General features: G+C 51.0%; 2 protein-coding genes across 3 annotated transcripts in view; one reads left to right on the top strand and one right to left on the bottom strand.

Annotated features, from left to right (window-relative positions):
* TG (thyroglobulin) overlaps positions 1-19133 on the top strand; it is a gene marked incomplete at its 5' end in the record, with an annotated part of 236556 nt that overhangs the window by 166485 nt on the left and 50938 nt on the right. The window lies entirely within an intron of this gene.
* Positions 1-19133, bottom strand: part of SLA (Src like adaptor) — an 81823-nt gene that overhangs the window by 19156 nt on the left and 43534 nt on the right. The window contains exons 2-4 of one of the 2 annotated variants that reach the window (XM_082719779.1): positions 16483-16551; positions 13619-13884; positions 1738-1835 (exon numbers count right to left, since the gene is read on the bottom strand). In XM_082719779.1, coding sequence (XP_082575905.1) covers positions 1738-1798 — 61 coding nt within the window. In that variant the 5' untranslated portion in view covers positions 1799-1835; positions 13619-13884; positions 16483-16551. Of the gene's footprint in view, positions 1-1737; positions 4385-13618; positions 13885-16482; positions 16552-19133 lie in introns of those variants that run through there. The other variant, XM_082719778.1, reaches the window with a different exon arrangement.

The following is a 19133-nucleotide window of genomic DNA, read 5'->3' as shown; positions in this document are numbered from 1 at the left end:
ACTAATTAATGTAGCAGCCACTGCAACCACTTTCCTCTCCTTCCTTCCAGTGGTTGGCAGGAAAAAAAAACACAAAAAAAAACAAAAAAAAAAGAGGAAATCGGGTTAGGACTGATCACAAGGGAAACTTTTCAGGGGTGGGGGTTGGAAAAGGCCGCTGCTCGTGCTTGATGTGGTTGCCTGGACCGCACACTGGGTCCGACCTGGGGAATTCTCCTCACCGGGGGGTGGAGGGCTGGGGAGACCCCTCTACCTCCTTTCTCGAGGTTGCCTCCCACCACCCACGCAGTGGAAAAAGAGAAACTTATTTCAAGAGAATTTGCATTCAAAAACTAAAGGCAAATGAGCGAGCCCTTGGAGACCCATGTTTTCATGGGGTTTGCTCAAGCATGCCCCCTCCCCTCCACCGCCCTGGTGCGAAGACCACAGTACAAAATGGCCAGGGCGGGTGGGTGGGCGCATGCGGACGTATGTGCCTCCCGAGCAGACATGGGCCCAGGGTGCTTTCGACAAGAAGCCCTGACCCGAAGGGGAAGGGGTTCCAACCTCTGTCCTGGAGGGAGAGAGTTCTTTTGTCTTTTCCTCTTAGGCTTAAGGAGGGGCATTGGAACAGATAAAGGCTAGAGTGGCCCTGCCTTGGGGACTGGAGAGGAGGGTTGGCTTGCAGGGTCTCTGCAGGCTCACCTGGGAGCCTCGGAGGTATCAGGAGACCCTGTGTAACTTGGTATCTCCGTTCTGGAAGCAATGAGAAGGAATGAGTAAGTAGAGACAGGGCGCCTGGCACTGTCCTCTCTCAGCAGGCAGGACAGCGGACATCTGTGCATGGAAACTGTGCAGGGTGTGGGGCTGCGGGAGGCGCCGGGGACTCAGGGCATTAGCAGAGGGGGCCACGCACCAGCACCGTGACCTCAGATAGGAGGTGGGAATGTCCCAAGGGGACTCACCCTGGGGACACAGATGGATTACCTGACCTTCTGCTCATCCCTTTCCCAAGACCCTCAAGGACCCACAGAGAGCGCACCGCCACCCCACCCAGAGTAAAAGGGGCTTTATTCTCAGCCTTTGCCTTCTGCTTGCCAATGTCCCCCTTCGGGCTCTCTGGACAGTCTCTGAAAGGCTCCTGGGCTTCAGGGGTCTGCCTCCACCTAGCAGCACCGCAGGAAGCTGATTTCTGTCATCACCACCTAACCCGTGGCCTTGTGCCCTCCCCCTAGGATGGCTGGCCCTATGATCCTACCAGTGGGACCCAGGATTCCTTTCTTTTCAGGAAGAGTTCCTTGAGCTAGTGTCTAGCTTCATCCAGCTGCACTGCAAACGCTTCTGCAGAGATGTGATCATAGTAAACCCACCGTCATATTTTATCGCGGCTGGCTGGCGGGGTGTGGTACGCAAGAACCAGGGGTTCAGAATCAGCCCGGTAGGGGTTAGAAATCTGAATCTTCCCATAGCAAATCACACTGCCTTCATGAGCCTCAGTTTCCCCACCTGCCAAATAAAGGTGGAGCAAGAGGTTCTCGGAGTTCCACCCCACAATGCCAGCAGCCGCTCAGGGCACCGCTGCTCTGTCTTTTTTAACACGCAGTCATGAAACATTCACCACAAGCCAGGCGAGAGAGGAGGCATCTCTGCACCCCGAGCCGTTTCAGCAGCTGTCAGCACCCGGTCACTGGGTCTTGGCCATGGCTCCCGAGCGGTGGAATCAAGCATCACACCCAAGATCCAAGAAGCCAGACTTACCATCTGGGCTGGGCACGGGCCTTTCTGGAGGTGCTGGGGTGGATCGCATGCTGTTGCCCATCGCTCTGTCTCCCTGGGCTGTCGAAGATGCTCGAAGCCTACGGCACAGGGGATACACACAGCAAGTCAGCCACGCGCCGACCCCTCTGGGTGAAGAATGACCCAGTTTAGAGTACATGGTGTATCATTTTTCAGCAGCTCACTTCTCGAGGGGCGGGTGTTTTCATGTGAAGTTGAGATTCGTGAATGTTGGTTACATTTGCTCAGCCCTGGGTCTTTTATCAAGGGAATGACAGAGAAAACCACAGAGAGGGAAGTTACGAGCAAATGCTGTTGGTGGCAGAAGTTTCCATTCCTCCGCACCCCGGCTGGCGGAAAGCAGCCAGCGGTGCCTCAGGGGCAAGGCGAGGGGTGTTTCAGAGGGGCCGCAGCTCCTCCCCACCCCACTCAGGACCCCATCCCAACCCCCATGCATGGGGAGCTGGGAGCACCTGAACCCCAAGGAGATGTCAGCTTGGCAGCCAGAGGGGGCTGAGCCGAGGGTACTTTCTGCCTCGACTTTCTCCTGTGAGCGTTTCTTCACATGCTCTGACCCACGGTGAAGCAGGGAAACTCCATACCAACGCTGCGTGCTTACGGCGCGCCCCACTTGCACATCCGCTGGGATTTCTGATTATTGTCTAGCCCCTGCCTCCTTCACCCCATTTTGCGGTAAAGGCAATGGAGTCCCCAGGAGGGTAAGCTCTCGTCTAAGGTCACGCAGCATGGATTTGAACAGCTGCTGCTGAGCCTCCGGTTTGTTCCATACTGGTCTGCGTGTCCAAGGGTGGTGACCTTGGGCACGTTACTGACCTCTGCCTGCCTGTGGCAGGGGGTCGTGGCTGCAGAATTAACAGTTAAAGCACAAAAAGCACTGAGAACATGGCCTGGCCTAAAATCCTTGTTAATGATTGCAACTTATAGTGTATTTTCAGATTGTCTGTAATGATAAACATTCAAATTCTGGGCCCTCATGTGAGCATTTTAGAAGGGAGCATAGATAATTACAGAAAACGTATCTTCCTGGGATCCTTGAAGCACAGAGAACAAGGCCCCACCCACAGAGCCCTTTCTGTTGGGCGGGGGGTGAGGAGGAGCGTGGAAGGGCAGGGTCCACCAGCCCCTGTCTCCCCCAACTGAAAACTTACACCCCCTCTTTCTTTGTCTACAGTATAGGGTGGAGAACTGAGTAACTTGAAAGGGTCCACAAGTTGGCCAACCCTACCCCCGCCCTGGTCTTAAATCCTTCCTCTATGCACTGCATAATCGGATTCTGGAGATCTGTGCTCCCAGTAAGGCCCTCCAGAGACTGAGGAAGGTCTGTATCACTCCCTAATTTATCAAGGAGGAGGCGGAGTGGTGGGATCCTTCCTGTACTAGGAAACGAGAAAAGCCAAACTTCGTTTTGCTGGAAAGTTAATATATTTTAAATATTTACATAAAGAGTTCATTTAGAATCATGCTCTTCCTAAGATAACTACAAGCTTGCATGAACTCTAAGCCCAAAATGCACCACAGAAAGTGTGGCTGGAACGGATCCCACATCCAAGGTTAAATACCCCATCTTCTGATCGTGTCCACTGAGAACGACAGAGGTGGTTCCAGGCTGTGACCCCTCTGCATAGAAGCCCCTCATTTCCCCATCATACCTCCCTCTCCCTTGGCCCCATATAGCTGAAGGGATGTCTCTGACCTTGGCTGAGCCCTTCCTGCAAGCCAGGTAGGTTTTAACAGCATCGCCCCTTGTCGCCAGCTCCTTGGCTGGTGTAGGCACTCAAGAAAATGTGCTCCTAAAAAGTCCTCAAAAAACCACGCCAGTGGAGGGGCTGGGAGTCTCACTGCCTGCAGCTCGGTCCCCGGCCCTGAGCCAGCACCTGGAGAAAGGCAGGCCCCTGTGGTCCCTCCCACTGGACCGGGACCACGTGCCACCTCTGAGGCCCCACCTTAGGTCCAGGGAAGGAGCAAAGGAAGTCACCTCTGACTCTGAGGAGCCGGCTGTCCCCCAGCACAGAGCCGTGCCCCGTGTGCTGTGCAGAGATGTCCTGCAGAGACCTCTGTCGCCCCCGTTATGCTCTCCGTGCTTTCTGGAGCCCCTCAGTCACCCCAGATCTCTGGCTTCCCTGAGTGTCATTACCAAGGCCTGGAGAAAGCTCTCAGGACAGGCTGGGAGAGGTCTTCGCGGGCGTCCTGTCTGGGGCTGACTCGGAAACAGGCCTGCTGTCCTCATCCCTTTCCTCTGCAATGTGTCCCCATGCCACAGTGCACCGCACAGTCACGTGACTCCCCGGCTATGCCGTTCTGCTCCCTGCAGCCTGACACGTGCACGGAGCATCGGTGAAACGCCAGGGATCGCGCCTTGAACCCCGGCTGCATGTTGGGTGTCAGCCGCCGGCGCGCAGACATCCCAGCGGCCCGGCCCTCCGGCTCCGCCTTCCCCTTCAGAGCCCCCTCTGGGCCACAGCCTCCAGCCTTCACCTCCCACTCCTTCCTTCCTTCGTGCCGCAGCTCCCGAAAAGTCACGGGGAAAGAAGACTTTGTTATCTATCCCAGGGAATTCTGACTTCAGTCCCTCCCAACAGCTTTGTAACTCTTCTCAAGCCCGCGTGTGTGGTTTGGGGGAATTCGTGGCATCGGGGACGGGAAAAAGAAAGTCTCGAGGTTTGCATTTTGCCGGTGGGAAAACTGAGGCCCATCCAAGAAAAGAAACGTACCCAGGGTGGTGACACGCTCAAGGTCTGTCACACTCCCTCTGCCCTGTTCCTCGCACTCTCGTCTCTCTGGTCTCGGGTTGGCACGCACGCGCCAGCCCACCGTATCCTGCGCTGTTCAGAGAAAGGTCTCGGCAGCCCTGAGTGGTCTGCTTGCTGGCTTCCTGTGCTCTCCAGGAAGGAGTTAACTTATCTGCGAGAGGCTTTCATTTGAGCAGAGTAAAAATGCCCCCGGAGACCAAGAGCCAGAGTCTCCCTAATGAAATGGCTGTGAGGAATCTGATTTAATCTGTGACAGTTTTATGCAGGGGCTAGAGTTGGGTAGGAGACACATAATTGCTTCTAGGGACAATAAAGAAAGGGCAAAAGAGAAATGAGTTAATTAACATTAGATCGGAGCATTTGGTTTCTTTCTCCCTTTCCCTTGTGATGTCAGGGATCAGAGCTGGTATTTGCCTCTTAGCTTCCCCCGAGTCTTCGGACCAATCCTGTTTTCTTTCTGTGAACTTGGGCCCAAGCTGACTCTTCTGAAAAAATGAGAGGAGTGAAAAAGATGGTCTCCAAAGACAGAGCTGCTTAGCCCCTTTTAATTCTAGAAATCAAGACTCGGCGAGTTTTTGAAGACAATTATTAGAAAGATGATCATCACTTTTCTTATCAGGTCCCATGGCAGAATCCAAACCCTGACTTCATCTTCTTCAGGGTCAAGGGAAGGCTGTTCCGATGTGTTCCATCCTCTGGTGGCCAATTGCCTCCCACCCCTCACCTCCCTGGGAGGCCGACTTGCCCCTCCCCCTTCTTGGTGTGGAGGTCAGCTGTGAGCTCATCTGTTCACATTCAGAGAGCTGGAAAGGTGTGGGGTAGGGCAGCAGGAGGCTCACCTACCTCTCCTGACTTTGGTGCCCGTGTCTGCTGGCCTTTCCCGGGGACCGTGCCACTGCCTCTCCCCAGGGAGGAGGGAAGATCACCTAGGACCCCTGGGCAGTGCAGATGCAGGGCATAGAGAGGTCCCATGGCTGCAGGGAGTTACCCCTGGGGGTGTGGGAGGTGGTGGCCAGCACAGGCTGTCTCTGGCTAGGTTTCTGTGTGACCAAATCAGGGATCATTTCACTGTGTGTTCCACATTATCTTATAAATACAGGGAGCAGGCTTCTGAGAACCTTCTACTCTGGATGGTGTCCTGGGACCCTTCTGTGTGCTCTATCCACTTTGGGCTTCTTCGGAAGGGCGAGTAGCCTGAACCCCACACAATGCATTGAAGGCGGAGGGTTGAGGGACCCCAGCTGTGGGAAGACGGGTCTGGGCTTTGTAATAAAACCAGGAACTGTTGGAGAACCTGGATGACATGGTTTAATTAACATAGAAATCTACTTAGGGATGCAGCCTTCCGTCTCGGCTTAGCAAGTTTCCCCACAAAGAGTCGTTATAAGTCCACTGGCTTCTAAGGCGTGGAAGTGTGATGCCCCCAGGGGGACCCCTCACTGTCCACCACACCGGGACCCCAAAGGCGGCAGTAGTCCCTGGGGCCACCACTCTCACCATAGGTGATCAGCCCTTACTCTGTGCCCAGCACCAGGCGAAGCATTTTCTAGCCATCATACCCTTGTCACTCACAACAACTCCCTTTGAGAGGTGAGATAAGTTTTGTAACTTGTCCAAGGTTCTATGACCGGTAGGAGGCATGTCTGGCTCCCAAAGCAGCTCTGTCAGATTCTAATTGCTGAGCTCACAGCCTCCATGAAATGTTGCCTTGCTTTCCTGCCCTCTGGTGCAGAGAGAAATGATTTTTTTTTAGGGCTCTCAAAGTAAACTTCTGGGACCATAAACTTTGGGAGGAGACTTTAATACGAGGGGCAGGCAGGTCTGGAAGGGTCTCTGGCGGGTCAGGTGGCAACATTTGGAAGCCACGTCTGGGGATCTGGCCGGAGGGGAGCAGAAGGGACAGGAGAGAGAGAGGCAGGGAAGGTGAGCTCAGGCCTCAGCTCTTAGGTCGCTTGCTGTGGTCCAAAGAGCCGGAGTGAATCACGTGGAGTGCTTCCCACCCTTTCACAGTGTGAAAGAACTGATAAATGCTACGGGGGGTGGGGGGAAGAAACAAGAAAATAATGGCTGACACCATCCCAATTTTATAAAAAAATAAAATGCATATGCATACATGTATAGAAAAATATGAAAGGAAATTATTTCCAAGATGTTTGCAAGGGCTCTCTCTGGGTAGCAATGTTATAAGGTAAACACACCCATTTCTTTTTTACACGTTTCTAAAATCTCCGGATGTTCTCCCACATGCATGAACTGCTTTTACCACCAGAATCAGACCTTGGACAGAATTAGACTTGAAAGAGTTTTTGAAGGCAGGCAAGCCTGAGTTGGGATTCCAGCTCCCAGCCTCCTGGCTGTGTCTTCTTAGGCAAGTTACCGCACTCTCTGGGCCTTGATTTTTAAACACCCACACGGGATGCAAATACGTGTCCTGCAGATTTGTTTTGAGGATTGGATTAGAGGTCCCATCTGAAGCAGGGATAGGTTTGATAAAATCAAATAGTCATAAGCTTCCCCGAGCTGGATTTCTTGGTGCTACTGGGGGTTGGTGGGCAGCTAACTGCTTGCAAGCTTGAGCAATTCTCTTCACCTTATTGGGACCTCAGTGTTCTGAAATACGACGGGACGAGGGTTGGGACGGATGATGGCTCATGGCCCTTTTGCCCGTTCAATGTGTCTGGTGCCAGGTTCCTGCCCAGTTGACTTGGGACTTGCTCGGGACCACTGGGGGTCTTGTGCTACGCAGCAGGAACGAGAAGAGCTGGACCGGGAGCTCGGCATGGGCTGGTTTCCCTCCCAAGGATCTCGCAGGATATCCGGGGGGCACCCCACCACATCCTGACCTCACCCAACAGGCACACCTGCCCCGTGACCCACATTGTTCCCTGCTCTCCTCTCTGGGCAGGTGCAACCACAGCGTGTCCCCCTTACCCCCGCAACCCTACCCTGTTCTCTTCTCCTGGGTCTCCTGGGGCCCTGGGCAGGGCCTGTAGCTAGCTCGGAAAAGTACATGCGTGCTCCCTTTCCCTCCTCCTGCCTGACTCAAGACCAGAGGCTTTCAACTGCCATTTGGAGGAGACCTTGGTAACCTCTCATCCAAGATATTCCAAACTTGTTGGTTGAAACCTGTTTTAAGAGTTTCCCCAGAAGCTTAATATGTAACATCAATCAAAGCAAGCTGCTGGTCGGGGTTCGCGCTCCTGCTGCCCTACTCCCCCTGAAGGGAAAACCCAATCCCAGGATATATAAAGCACCAATTAAAAAATAGCAGTTCAGTGCCTTCATATTACAAAGAAAAGGCTCAGAGAGAGCAAGCAACCTGCTCAAGGTCACTCAGGAAGCTTGGACAAGGGCCATGACTCCCTGTCCAGCACTCTGTCTGCCATTCTGCCCAACCCTCATGTCCACGAGCCTTTAGGCTGGTAGGGAATCTCAGCTTTACCTTAAGACAGGGATGGGTACATCCTATAAAACATTTTATGCTCATTTCAGGATGCATTGGGACAGAGCCTGATTTGGGGTCAGTTGGTGCTGAAGCAAATTTCAGTCTCACCCCTTAGTACCCCACTAAGCCTCTTTCTGTCGTTCGTTTGTTTTCATTTAAAACATGGGCATAGCCACCAATGCCTTGCTGGGGTTTCACAAAGTAGGATTAGGGAGACGAGGTATTATAAGATGTGCAAACCGTGGGCTCTGTGTGGCCCCCCTGTCTGCTGACAGGGGCCGTGCCACAAGTAAGCAAGGGCTTTGGGGCCCAGACCTGGTGGCTGTCTGTGCGATGTGGTGTCCCGCATGGCGAGACGGCCCGAAAGTCAGTCCTGACTCGGCTTTAATATTTCATTGTGTAAAAAGAAGAAAGTCCCTCCTCTCATTTGTTTCTTTTCTAGATCAGCTTTTTATGCACAGAGGCTGATGTATATATATATATGTATATATATGTATATATGTATACACCCTAAACACCGGCAGCGAAAAGAAAAGTAAAGGCACATATTTGGTATCAGATTACACAGATACACAATTACACAGAATGGGAAAACTATAAATATGAGCAAGCTTTTTCTTTTCCTTCCAAATCTGGCTACTTGGGAAATACAGGTTTCATCAGAAGGAGGGGGCTGAGGCAGATTTGCGTGCAGACATGAGAGGTCGCCTGGATACGTGGGCCCAGGGACGTAAAGTTAGTGACTTGTTTCCTATATCACATTTCACAGCAAGACTTAGTTGGGCTTTTTATTCACAAACATGAATCAACTGTGTGGCTCATAACCTTATCGCGCGAGATGGAAATTGCATATCCTGAGCCACCTGCTCCAGTGTCTCTGCCCCTCACTGGGGATCACTCATCACAGCACAGACTTGAGGGTTCTACCCCGGGGTGCTCAGACGGTTCCCCTAGTGGGATTGGGGGTACTGGTCTTCCTACAAAGACCCCAGGATATTTGCATGTGCTGGCGGGGGGGTGAACTCTGAGATACTCTTTTTTTTTTTTCCACCTCCCTGGGAACCTTGCCTTGTCTTTTAAGTAAATTATAATAGTAACGATTACTTGTGTGATTGTTCAAGGAAAGTCTGTAAGTAAAGACAGTGGTCAGATCTGGTTTTACTCATGGCTGGAACAAAGAAGCTATTCCAAGAGGGAAACAAAACGGGATAGGTGGAAAGTGGAAAAACAGTGTGCACTGGAGAGAGAGTGGGTGAGTGGTATAAATTGTAACAGTGTATCAGTGTATCAGTAAATTGTAACAGTGATGGGGAGTGGGAGGGGGACCCGGTTGGGTTTCATTCCTTCCATGGTGTAAATATTCCCACTGTGGCTGATCTCAAATTTGCAATGTGACCTCACCAAATGCGGAGTTAAGAGATGGGTGCAGCGGGCCCTCACAAGCCAGTATGCCCCTGCTTCCAGGCCCTATAGCACGAAGAGACTTTCTTCTGACAATCGTCCTTACTTGGAACAGATGCCTGAACACATCCCCGTAGTTATCGCTAGAAGCATCCACTACATGGAAAGTCTCAGTTAAGTATTTGAACTACACTGGCTCATCTGATTCCCCAAAGAGCCTGCCATTTTGCACAGGAAATAGAGTCTCAGAGAGGTTGAGTCACTTGCTCAGGGTCACACAGTTCATTCAGTGGTGGTGCCAACTTTCAAACCCCGATTCTTCTGACTACCGACTCTGATTCCTTCCACCACCCTCATCCTAGAACAATAACATTTTTAATCCTTTAACATACACTCAGAGAGTTAGCATTGCTGGGGAAGCCAGAGAAGCACACAGGCCTGGGAATCTGCATGTTACCTGCCCAGGTCCTCAAGTCCTCAAGTCAGCCAGTGCTGCTCGTGGATAGTGGCCAGCCAACTGGCCAACTGTCCAGCTCTCCCCTCACATCCCTGCCCCTCTGCTCTAAGCCTGCAGGCACCGAGGGTAAGCTGTCAGCTAGCTTCGAGTCATCAAATCATTTGAAGGGGTGAGTCCAGCCCTGGGATGAGGTCGAGAGTTAACCCCTTTCCCCTCCCTGATTTTTCTTAATTTTTACTTCTCACACATTGCATCTTTAGAACCCACAGTGGGCCTGACTAACCCCTCAGAGACTTGGGGTAAGCCACTTTCATTCTTTGGGTGTCAGTCTGCTTCCCTGCAAATAACAGGTAGACCAGCTGGAGGGCTCCCTGTGTTCATCACAGATCCATGCCAGCTCCCCACAGGGCCGAGTATATGGCAACAGAGGAAAGACAGGAGCTCACTGTGTGTTGCAGAAGTGGTTCAGCGGGACTCTCCATTTGACTCTTACAACGAATCTATGTAGGATGCATTGTTACCATTATGCTTTTTGTATAACTGGGGAAACCAAAGCCAGGGCATTTCTGAAACCTGTTGGAGGTCACCCAGTTGGTAAGAGGTGGAGGCAGGATTTGAATCCAGGCATCTGGCTCCAGAGCAAGGCTCTTAACTGTGTGCTCCTAAGCATCAGGGAATGGATGAAGGATTGTACAAAGCTGAATCCATCCTTTCTTATGAGAAGATTATGGCGTTACTCTCACTTTGGCAGGCTAGAGAGGTACGTAATGGGCATTCCGCAGATGGACCCTGAGCTGTATTGATAGAGCCTAGATCAAGAAGTGAGTCTGACACTCCAGATGCTGCGAGTTTGCAATCAAGAGGGTGTAAGGAACCAGTGATGGTCCCTGTGACTTGGAGGCCGTGGCTGGGGGGAGGGAAGGAGTGGAGAAACTGGTGAGTCTGCAAACTGGGAAGGGCATGGCTACTGCCCAGGATAGCACGAGAATTACACTGCACGAGCTTCACTAGCAAACCCCTGCTCTCTGCCCTGGGCCCTGTTTGTTCCCTTCATGGTACACACCATCAGGCATTGGTTTCTCTTAAGTGTGTCTTACCCAACCGCACCCCAGCTGTAAACTTCCTGAGAACATGGTCCCTGTCTAGTATATTCCTCAGTGAACAACAACAACAACAACAACAAAACCATGTTCCCTAGCTGGTAGCTGGCACAAAGTAAGTATTCATTTCATTCGGTTGAGGTCCTGAAGGTGTCGTCTTTAAAGTGCCTGGAACAGCCCAGCGTGGCTGGACGGTACTTTTGCCCCTTTCTCCTGATGCTGTTCCCCCTGCCCCACCTGCCACACCCCAAGGCCTCCAGCCATGGTCCCTGCTGCCTGGCCAGTGCCATGGAGGAAAGTATGACTTTGCAAAGCTGTTTGATGACAAAAGGGAGCCACTGAACTTCGAGGCCCTAGGGTTTCTGTCTGTAGCTCAGTTACCCTAATGAAATAAGCCCCCTCCCTTGGTGGTTCTCAGATGGGAGGAAGTGGTTTGGACCCAGGGTACTGATTTCGCTCGGAACGCCCGGGGAGCTGAGAGGGAGGAAGTCAGTCACACGATATGGCCTCAATGCATATTTATTAAGGGAAGGGAGGGATGAGGGAACGGATAGCTGTACTCACAGGGCCCCACTCAGCTGGCTGACAAGAACTGAATAGTCTGCCCTGACATGCTGGAAAGGCTTAATGAGAATTTTTAGCTCTAGCCTCTGTCAGATCTGGGGGAAATAAATTCTTGCTGAATGTGCAACGAAAACTGAAGAAAACAAAAAACAAAAAACAGTAGCCTTTATGAATGCACGAAGCTGGTTAGGGTTTACCACAATGGAGACTTACTAAGTCTTAAAAAAGAGACCGTCGCCTTGGTATGACAATGCCAGGTCCCCAAACTCAAGAGGGGGGAGCCGTATCTGTTACAGCTGTATCATACGGAGAAACTCGCAGAAATAAGCATTAAGAAAAATCAAGGAGCGTCCTGCTCTGTAGCTGTACGATTCGATTCGTTGTATGTCATGCTGTCTGTTACCTGACTGTTACCTGGGGCCACCTGAGGAGGCGGATGTCCTCTCCTTGTCTGGGTCAGGAATGCTATCTCTGCCGCTGCTTAGTACTTACCCTCTCCTATATATGACATATAATTTAAACTTCTTACAAACGTACAAGGTCTTTTTATGCAAAGGAAAATAAGACTCAGAGAGGCAAAGGGGCATGTACAGAGTCACATAGCTCCTTGGCGGCTGACCCAGAATGTTGACGCAGGTAGAGCTGATGACACCAGAGACTTTCCATGAGACCGTCTTGCTGCCCTGACTCTAAGATCTGTTTAAGACACAGAAGTCTAAATGGATTTTGATCTATTTCATAGGTTTTTAATATTATGATTATACTTTTCAGGACACATTTAACACTCTTGAATACCATTCTTTTAGCTGGATAAAATCATTTGCAAAAGATGTTGCTGGAACTTTGATTGGGGCTTATTTCATCAATTTTAAAATGACCATAGCCCAGCTTATCGGTTGATGGCTCAGTGCCTCATAGCAAATCACAGAATTTGTACACTATGGGGAAATATTTCTCTTAAAATAAAGAGCACTGTTTTGGTACACACTTTGGTCCTTCATGTACTTGCTGTATCGGAGACTCTCCCCTCCCCCACCTCAGCCCTCAGAGCCCTTCGAGCCTCTCCCCAGCTGTATGACTTACACAAATGACTCACCCTCTCTCAGCCTCATTTTCTCATTTGTCAAAAGCACGTAGTAAGCATAAACTTGCGGGATTGCTCTGAGGACTGCGGGAAAAAGAACTCTCCACGCAGTGACCCTCCCCTGCCCCTCAGCGTGGCCCCTCATCACCAACCCTTTGCACCTACACACATGGCCCCAATTTAGGACATTCTGAGGCCAAAGCCCAGGTCATTTTCCTGGCATCAAGCTCTCTGGATGTGTTGGCACCTTGAAGAATGCAGAGTACGCTGTATTTCCTAGAGAATGCCAGCTCTCCAAAATCTCCTCTAACCTCCAGTGTTTTCAGAGTTTATATACCTCACCTATTTGCCTTTCCTTTAATCCTCACCCCCCCCCCCCCGCTACCGTACACACACCTCCTCCTCTGCTTGTTGCTTATCACTGTTGGTTAGCACCGGCACCTTCCCAAAGATCCACCACCCAACTCCTAGAAGTACTACTGTGATCGGTCAGCCTGCTGGGCTCTGTGCACATTTTAGATGTCGTGACTCCCTGCTGGTAGCATTTATTGAACACCTACTATGTGTCTGAAATTGGCCTGGGTACTTTGCATATGTTAGCTCATTTCATCTGCCCAATGCCTATTGAGCTGGGTACTTTTCTTCCCACCTTACAGAGGAGAAAATGAAGGGCTGGAGAGGTTTAGATGTCTTGCCCAAGGTCATACAGCTAGGAACACCGAGAGCAAGCAGGAGCTGCCCTTAGTATGAAGCTTGCTATGTGCCAGACTATTGCTCTGTAGCTAGGAAATCTCCTCTGGCAGGAGTGGCCCTGCCCCCCAGATCCCCGGCCCATCTTGCCATATGTAATTCTGCATCAAATATTCACTGGCCGCTGCCATGTGCTGGGCTCTGGGTCAGGTGCTGGCCTCCCTTGAGACGTGGCCCTGCCTGTTCTCACAGAGTGCTTTCCTGTCCCCAGAAAGTCAATGCTCTGCCAGTTGTGGGTCTAGGAGTCTGAGGTTCCTCCCCGCCCGGCCCTTGCCATGTCCCCTGTGATACCTTCAAAAGCTGGTCATGATCTCCCCTGGGAGTAGCTACGGAGGACCCGCCGGGAACGCCGTCACTGTCTCTCCATCAGCTGCTGCTGCTCCAGCACAGTGAGCAGGTGGCCAGGCCTCTGCGGGTGCAGAGAAACCCAAGCTATCAAGAAGAACAGCAGTTGCTACACCGGCCACACACTTCCTCTGCTAGAAATGAGGAAGGCGCGCGGGACTTGCAGAAGAGCAGGTTCCTGTTTTTAGTAACCACTCTGAGTAGGCTTCTCTCTGTAAGGACAGGGAAGACCGTGGCATTATTATTTTTCATTTATTTATTTATTTATTTTTACAAAGTGCTTGGGAATGCGTGCAACTTGATTCTAAATGCCTGGGCTGTGCTCAGGTTCTCAGAGGCTGGGGCCTTCTTCTCTCATTAAAAGGCAGGGGAGGCTGAGAAGCTGCTCTCACACATCCCCAGAGCTCACTGTGTCCAAGGAGGCTGGTGCTCAGGCCTGCAGCTTGTTTTTTCTCAGCATCCTGGCTACTATAGCTTTTTTTGTCCCTGTGAAGGGGCCTCTGGAGCAGAGCTTCTGCCTGGGCTCTGCCACAGACAGGGTTTAATTGGCAGAGGTACGAAATAGTAGGCATCAAACCCACTACAGAAAGAAGCTGCCTATCAGCCTTCTGGGACAAGACAGGCAACCCCTCTGCTGTGCTACAACCAGAAGAAACTAGAAAGGCTATGAAATGTAGTCAGTCTCCCCGCGGGTTCTAGATTAAAAATGACTTAAGAAAACGTGGTGACTAGGTGCCGTGTGGGATGCTTGACTGGCTCCTGGATTGAGGGGAAAGACCTAGAACATTCTTGGGATGGAGGTGAGGGGTATTCATACAGATACTGCGCTGGAGATAATGTGTCAATGTTAACTTTCTGGGCCATGAAAATGACACTGCAGTTATGTGGGAAGAGGTACTGGTTTTTAAGGAGGTACATGCTGATGTATCTGGAAAGCAAATGTCCTGACGTCTGCAACTTTCAAATGGTTCGCTAAAAGAAAAAGAACTATAATATGTAAATGTAAATAAATATAAATCAAGAAAAAGACGAGGGCCCCTGGGTGGCTCAGTCATTAAGCGTCCGCCTGCAGCTTAGGTCATGATCCCAAAGTCCTGGGATTGAGTCCCACAACAGGCTCCTTGCTCAGCGGGAGCCTCTCCCTGTCACTCCCCCTGCTTGTATTCTCTCTGTCAAATAAATAAAAAGCAAAGTCTAAAAAAAAAAAAAAAATAGACAATGAGAGAGGCAGAAAGCAAATGTGGCAAAATGCTGACATTTGCTGAATCCAGGTGAAGGGCATATGTGCCTTGTACTATTTCAACTTTCTGATGGGTGTAGCATTTAGAAAATAATAGTATATAGCTCCCCATTCATAGTATGTGTGTCCCCATTCACAGTATATGTGTCTTTCCATGGTGTGTGGGAAAGCTCAGGCGCATGGGGACTGAGGGCTGTTGGTCGTAGGACTGCCAGTGAGTTACGTGCCGGGGCTGGGGCGGCCCGCCAAGAGCCCCGGTTGGCCCCCGCTTCAAAAAGATGATGGAGCAGAGTGTCCAGTGACTTCCCCAGAATCACATTCCCGGCCCCATCACAGAGCCAGGACCAGTGTCCAGGACTGATGACACGCTGTTCCCGCCCAGCAGTGCCAACATGGCCACCCAGAGACAGTCATTCAGAACCCTCACTCAGTGCACGTGTCACATCTATTGAAAGCATCAGGGCCACTTCTAAACTTGAACTCTGTGCTAGATAGTGCTTCCTTAGGCAACTTGTGAAAATACCCACTCTCTGGATAGGCAGCCCAGGAAGGCAGAAAGGAAATGTTGAGAAAGATTCCGATGGGGAAGAACAGAGGGGCAGGGGCAGAAGTCAAGCCAAAGTGGAGTTTTCCCACACGATTCACACGGAGGAGTAAAAGATGCGTGGGGGGGGGGGGGCTACTTCCCACAAGTGGCCAGTGGTCGGGGGAACGCCTGTCGGTGAAGGCACCATGAGATGAGACCTGGCCTGGGACAAGCCAGGTTGAGAGGAGCAGGAGGGACTTGTGTCTTGGCACAAAAGATGCGTGGGGGGGGGGCTACTTCCCACAAGTGGCCAGTGGTCGGGGGAACGCCTGTCGGTGAAGGCACCATGAGATGAGACCTGGCCTGGGACAAGCCAGGTTGAGAGGAGCAGGAGGGACTTGTGGCTTGGCACAGGCTTTAGGGTTCGGGGAAGCTCCAAGTCTGATGGCAGATGACAGAGAGATGGGGGACCACAGCAGGGTCTCCATCAGAGAACACAGTCCATGGACAGGAGAAGCTGCTGCAGAGAAGCGCAGGATTGGGAGCCCCTGGTGGCCAGGACTGGAATATAGGCTCTGCCTGTTTCTGCTGGGTAATTCTGTGATGGGGGGTGGAGAGGGGGTGGGAGTGCTGCTAACTTCCCCTGGCTCTGCTGTTTCTTCATCTCCTTCTCACTTTGGGGGGTAGCTGCCAGGAAACAGAGGGAGATTGAGAATATGTTCCTAAAACCACCAACTCTGCTGCATGGGAGCTGACCCGTGGCTTAAGCCGTGGGGTGCAGAGGTGGGAGCCTAGGTCAGTAGCGGCAAGGGCAGGGATAAAGCCAGGTCAGCCGAGCGCCTAGGTACAAGTGTCTGCAAGTGACCCCAACTTTAGACCTCTGTTTCCAGTTTCCCAGTGGGTTTTCAACCTTGGCCCTATGGACATTCTGGCCAGACCGTTCTTTGCTGTGTGTGTAAGTGGCAAAGGGTTGGGGACTGGGAGTGGAGGGGGGAGCCGTGCTATGCACTACTGGGTATTCAGTAGCATCTGGCCCCTACTTACCTGATGACTGTAACACTGACTTCTGCCAAGTCATGACCACCAAGATGTCGCAGGCGTCATCATTGTGCCCTAGAGAGAAAAAGTACCCCTGAGAACCACTGGATTACAGCTGTCCTGCAGAGGTATGGGAGCATTGAATAGGTCAACCTGGGCAGTGTTCTCTCATGAATTGCAAATGCTGCTCAGTTTAGCAAAATTTATGACAATTGCAAAGTTTTTTTTTTTAAAAATTAACATATAATGTATTATTAGCCCCAGGGGTACAGGTCTGTGAATCGCCAGGTTTACACACTGCACAGCACTCACCATAGCACATACCCTCCCCAATGTCCATAACCCCATCACCCTCTCCTGACCCTCCTCCCCCCAGCAACCCTCAGTTTGTTTTGTGAGATTAAGAGTCTCTGATGATTTGTCTCCCTCCCCATCCGATCTTGTATCATTTATTCCTTTCCTACTCCCCAACCCCCCCCCATGTTGCCTCTCCACTTCCTCACATCAGGGAAATCATATGATAGTTGTCTTTCTCTGATTGACTTATTTCGCTCAGCATAATACGCTCTAGTTCCATCCACGTCATCAATTGCAAAGTTCTTATGTGTCCCACCTGCCTTGGGAACACAGACAGGGAGGGAATCCTCAGACGCGACATGAGTAGGGCTCCATCCCTCCCTGCCCTCAAGGAATTTCTAATCTTGTGGAGGAAAAAGACACACTGTCAGATCCCCAAGGGAATATAGGAAAGATGCCAATAGGGTGGGAACCCGACAGGGGTGTGGACTCTTGGTTACATGGGCACCTGGTGGTAAGGATGGTGGGACCAGATTGGATTGTTGGCATTCAAGGTCACTGATGTTCTGAGTCAGTACGAGAGATAAAGACATAAAAACACTTGGCAGGGGATGCCCCCACCAAAGACCTCAAGTATAAGTATAGGGTCAGCTCCAGCCCAGTAACAGTGTGTCGGGAAGCCCCAATTTAGGGCTCAGAAAGATGCTCAAGTCTATCTGTGTAGAAAGACCTGCCTTCTGGAAGGATTTTCCAGTTAATTAACTATTAGGTCCCAGACTATGGCCCCAGAGACCAAGGTTCCTAGGGTTTAGCTTGCTTGCTCTACCTTAACCAGCTGATGAGGGACACCATCCAAGTCCAGATTAGCAATATGACCTCACAGGCTGATGATTGCTCTATTAAGTATGAGGTCATCACGTTACTGAAATGGAATGTTTCACCATATTCTTAACATTGTCAGGAGCCAGGTACTATGTTCCCTAGTTGGGGGACTGGCAGGTCTCTCAGCCCAAGCACCAAGAAGCCCATTTCCTCATCTTTGGGGGCAGAGGGGCTCCAGGTCCTAGAAAGTTAAGGCAACTCAGTCCTATGTGGCAAGAGTGGGGTGGGTAAGCCCCATGGTTTACAGCTTGGTCTAGTATTAGCAGACTCCTGGTTCTATTCAAACGTATTTTTCCTTCTTTCCACATAAATGAAAGGTTTGAAGATGAGAAAGGCAACCTCGGGAACTAATAAGCTCCCTCTCGGTGTAGACGGTCAAGTGTAGGCTGGCCCATTTAGTAGGGAAGCTGCATGAGCATATGCTTGGTACTATAAGACTATAGAGGGGATCATCTGTATTTGAAAGGATTAAACCATATGACCTTCAAGATCCCACGCAAACTAAAAGTTGTCTCAGAACCAAGTTTATGCCCGTCCCTGGGCTGGGCAAGTGACTCATTCATCCATTCAACCGTTCATTCAACAAATATTTGTTGAGCACCTTCTGGATGTTAGATGCTGCTCCAGTGGGTTGAGTTAGTGATGGGAACAGCTAATGGCCTAGAAAGCACCTAAAGGAATGGGGACAGGAGGGGGAACTCTTGCCTGGGAAGAGAGTTTTGAAATGAACCCAGAATGACGACACTGTGAAGATCAGGAGGAAGGGCCGTTGGGGAAATCACAGGGCAGGGATTGCTTGTGGTATTCAGAGGCCAGAAGGGAACTGATGTTTGGGGAGGGCCAGGAAAGAGACTTGGCTCTGTTTATGGTACCTATTTATTCTTCGTAAGTAGTCTGTATGTCACCTGAAGAGACCAAGGTTCCTAGGGTTTAGCTTGCTTGCTCTACCTTAACCAGCTGATGAGGGACACCATCCAGGTCCAGCTCAATCACTTCTGGAGGTGAGCTCACTGTCACTATTCACTGCCCCCCAGAGGGACGTCCCATGTCCCAGTGCTTCCCTCACACCTTTCCTGCCTGGTGTTTTCCTCCAGTACCTGCTGAAGACTCCTGTTTCCCACAGGACCAGCGTCATCCCTTTTCCTGGCATTCAGAACTCGTCACATTTGTTCTTTAATCCCCTCCTACGACATCACCATTCAAGGCCTTGATGTGGCCTTGAATTATAAGAACCTTATGTGGCCCCCTGCATAGCAGACAAGCCTCCCACCTCTTCACCATGAACTTTGCCACCGCCCTTCCCCTACCTATGTGGGATGACCTCCCTTATGCAAGACCCAACCCAGAGTTCACCTTGTTCTTACATATTTCCAGCCTCCCCTAACCAAAGATGATTGCTCCCTCCTCAGAACTAGCCTTGGAGTAATAACTGCTCACAGCAGTAGGACACATGCACATGGAAGTCAAGAGCAAGAGAA

This window comes from Mustela nivalis, assembly GCF_964662115.1.
Source record: "Mustela nivalis genome assembly, chromosome: 2".
Classification (NCBI taxonomy): Eukaryota; Metazoa; Chordata; class Mammalia; order Carnivora; family Mustelidae; genus Mustela; species Mustela nivalis.
The sequence above is the reverse complement of the archived record's forward strand: the minus strand, read 5'-3'. Positions and strand labels throughout refer to the sequence as shown.